Source organism: Aplysia californica, unplaced genomic scaffold (assembly GCF_000002075.1).
Source record: "Aplysia californica isolate F4 #8 unplaced genomic scaffold, AplCal3.0 scaffold00023, whole genome shotgun sequence".
Taxonomy (NCBI): Eukaryota; Metazoa; Mollusca; class Gastropoda; order Aplysiida; family Aplysiidae; genus Aplysia; species Aplysia californica.
The window spans coordinates 2,145,481-2,149,009 of record NW_004797293.1 but is presented as its reverse complement, the minus strand read 5'-3'; the positions used below and the strand labels follow the sequence as shown (position 1 = coordinate 2,149,009).

Genomic DNA, 3,529 nt, shown 5'->3' with positions numbered 1-3,529 from the left:
GGGGGGGGAGCAGGTGGAGGGTAGTGGTGTTGTGTCTGGAAGAGTCATCATATTTGAAACTTTATTACGTCTATGACAATTATTGTGTTTGTGATTTTCAGTATGTTTGAAACTGTCATGGTTGTGATTTTTAATGTGTTTGTTGTTGTTGTTGTTGTGTTATCGATCTAGCAACGTCTGGGCTCTCGCCCTTCTGTCCAATGCCATGTAGTGATAAGTGCAGGTTTGCTGCAGTTGCTGTAATGTTCCATAGAGTGTGTTGTCGAAGTTAGGTCTCGGAGGGAGAAGTGTAGCTCTGATGTCATTTAGGGCTGTACAGTGGAAAAGGTGATGTTCCACTGTCTCATATGCATAGTCACACAAGGGACACATTGGGGGAAGTTCTGGTTTTATTCTGTTCTAGTGAAAGTTGAGCTGTATATGTTCTGTTCGTAGCAGGAAGATCGTGGTCTGTTTCTTTTTTAATGTGTTTAAAACAGTCATTACATGTTTGACAATTATTATGTTTGAAACTCTTTATGTTTTTGACAATTATTTTGTTTAAAACTGTCGTTTAAAACTGTCTATGTTTTTGACAATTATTTTGTTGAAAACTGTCTATGTTTTTGACAATTATTTTGTTTAAAACTCTATGTTTTTGACAATTATTTTGTTGAGAACTGTCTTTATGTTTTTGACAATTATTTTGTTGAAAACTGTCTTTATGTTTTTGACTATTATTTTGTTCAAAACTGTCTTTATATTTTTGACTATTATTTTGTTTAAGACTGTCATTATATTTTTGAGTTATTTTGTTTAAAACTGTAATTATATTTTTGGCAGTCGTGCTTGTCTGTCCCTGGCCACTTCTACCAAGCTCAGCACATCCAGGTCCTGGGTGATTGCTTCATCCCTAATCATGCTTCTGTAACTGCCAGTTGGTCTTCCTCTTCTTTTCATTCCACTTACTAAAACTAAACTAAACTATTTGTGTGGATGTTCTTGTCTGTACTCAAACAAACAAACAAACAAACAAACAAACAGACAAACAAATGTGGCAATGTTATGTGAGCACTCTAGTGTGGGTGGCTGGCGGGTGCTCCGATGTAGTTTGCTCCTTCTTTCCCATCAAACGTCTATCATCCTTATCTCTCCTCCTTCTTTCCTTCGTATGTTGCTCTCAAGTAGTAACACCTCTAATCTCCGGCACTTGTGGGACCTGATTATGTTGTAAGTGCCGTAAAACTTGTATTATATAGACTTAATCAACCACTGTTTTCCACTTCCCAGGTGCAGTGACCGGCCTGGTCCTAGGTATCCTGCTGGGTCTGTCGGCTGCCATCTGCCTCATGGTCTTTCTACTGCTTGGCCGACGGTCAGTTTACTGCTGAATTACTTCTGTAGTCATTTTTCAAAATACTGTATACGCAGCTATTACAATTTTACTGGAGAGCCGACAAACTTAGTGTTGTTACCAAGAAAACAAACTCTTCTTTTGTAAACTTCCCAAGTCAATATTTTAAAGAATACAATTTTGATACCACTTCCTTATTATTTTTAGAGCAAATTATAATTGATAATCATTAATATTATTGCTATTAGATCTATCATCATCATCATCGTCGTCATTATTACAATGAGACAATTTGCTTATTGTTTTACCCCCTCATCTGATGTGATGTTCTGGGGTTTTTTTGTTTTTTTTCCCCATATGTGATGCGACATTTTGTGTTTTGTTTTTCCCCATGTGTGATGTGACATTATGTTTTGTTTTCCTCCAAGTCTGATGGGAGATTTTGTGTTTTGTTTTTCCCCATGTATAATGTGACATTTTGTGTTTTGTTTTCCCCCATGTGTGATGTGACATTTTGTGTTTTGTTTTTCCCCATGTGTGATGTGACATTTTGTGTTTTGTTTTTCCTCATGTGTGATGTGACATTTTGTGTTTTGTTTTTCTTCATGTGTGATGTGACATTTTGTTTTGGTTTTCCCTTATTGTGATGTAATGTTTTGTTTTGTTTTTCCCTGCAGACGTAGGAAGCACAAGCGTGAAGAAGACCCGGGCATCAGTTACCACAACCCGTACTACGGGGAAGTCAAGCCGAGGCCGGCTGCACGACGGGACAGTGGGACGGACTACGAGGAGGAAGAGGAGGACGTGGGATACCTGGCCAATGACTTCTCACTGCACGGGCTACTCGATATGTACGGAGCAGGCGCGGTTGGGGGAGCTACGGAGTCCGAGGTCAATAAGAAGTTGTTGGTCGCCCCGGAGAAATCGGAGAAAGGTGTGGGGAGTACGTCCTTGAAGGAACCCCCACCGCCATCCCCTCTACACGTCCGGCCGAAGTGTGTGATGAACACCTACGACACGCCCCCCTCACTGGCCAGTCACAGGCCGGCAGCGGTTGCCGCGGCGACCAAGAAACACAAGTCTCCCCACGCCAAGTTGACGGCAGGCTGTGAGCTGCCAGACAAGAAGAAGAAGAAGAGAGGGAATGGCAGAGATGGAAAAAAGAAGGAAGAAGAGGTGGAGGAGGAGAACTATTACGACGAGGTCGGCCCGATGGCTCCCACAGCCTACGATGTCCCACCAGTGGGTGGTCGACGTGCGCATCATATGGCCACCGCTCGACTTCCTCTTCTGCCTAAGACCACCGCCACCACCACAAACAAATCCTCCTCCTCCTCCTCCTTCCCTCCTCGTGTTTCCTCCCCCTCCTTCCCTCCTTGTGCAGAGGATCTGTACTACAACGACCAGGATGAGGAGATGGAGGAGAACGTGTACGAGTCGGTGGAGAATCTACGCGAGGCCATCGGGCAACAGAGGGGGGTTTTGCAGCTACACAACGAGGCCCTGGTGGGGGCCGCGCACGGTGGCGCCACGGGGGTCGAGGGGGGCAATCTGTACGTCCCTTTTGTCCTGGACGAAGTCAAAGACCAGTGAGAGTTGAGGGGGGTACGGTGGTCAGGGGGTCTGGCAGGGATTCCTTTACACACATGCAAACAAACAAGACGCTACGCGGATCAGGAAGATATGAGATTTGTTTGTGTATGTCATTGATAGTGACCCCCCCACCCCAGAATGCAATTCTTTGAATGTCTTGATAACGACTCCGAATAATCTTACGATTTTGATTGAGCAGGTAGAACGTTTGGCCTCTGACCTCTGGTTGTAGTAGTTCACTGACCTCTGGTCGTTCACAACGGCCAAAAATGTGAGAGAACTTTGTAATTCTGAGGAAGTGAGATATCGATAAATGTATTTATAAATAAGTAGCACAGTCGAACTTGTCAGATGTGGCTACACGTTGTGGTGAGAAAAAAAATGGTTGTCTTAATATAGTGTAAAGCGCATAGAGCCTGCTGTTGAGTGGGGATTTGCGCTATACAAATGCTATGTATTATATTAGAAAGGTGAATTATTTGGACTGTCCTTATGATATTAGAAAAAACCCAGAAAACCTTGTGATGTTTATACAGGACCCTTATAATATATATATACACACACACCCACACACACACACACACACACACACACATCATAATG

The 3,529-nt window shown here is 43.2% G+C and overlaps 1 protein-coding gene across 1 annotated transcript; it reads left to right on the top strand.

Annotated features, from left to right (window-relative positions):
- Positions 1–1,236: 1,236 nt before the first annotated feature.
- On the top strand, positions 1,237–3,515 carry LOC101861258. Its single transcript, XM_005090908.3, has 2 exons — positions 1,237–1,354; positions 2,011–3,515. The coding sequence occupies exons 1-2, from the start codon at positions 1,329–1,331 to the stop codon at positions 2,924–2,926; spliced, it is 942 nt and encodes a 313-aa protein (XP_005090965.1). The 5' UTR covers positions 1,237–1,328; the 3' UTR covers positions 2,927–3,515.
- The last annotated feature ends 14 nt before the right edge of the window (positions 3,516–3,529 follow it).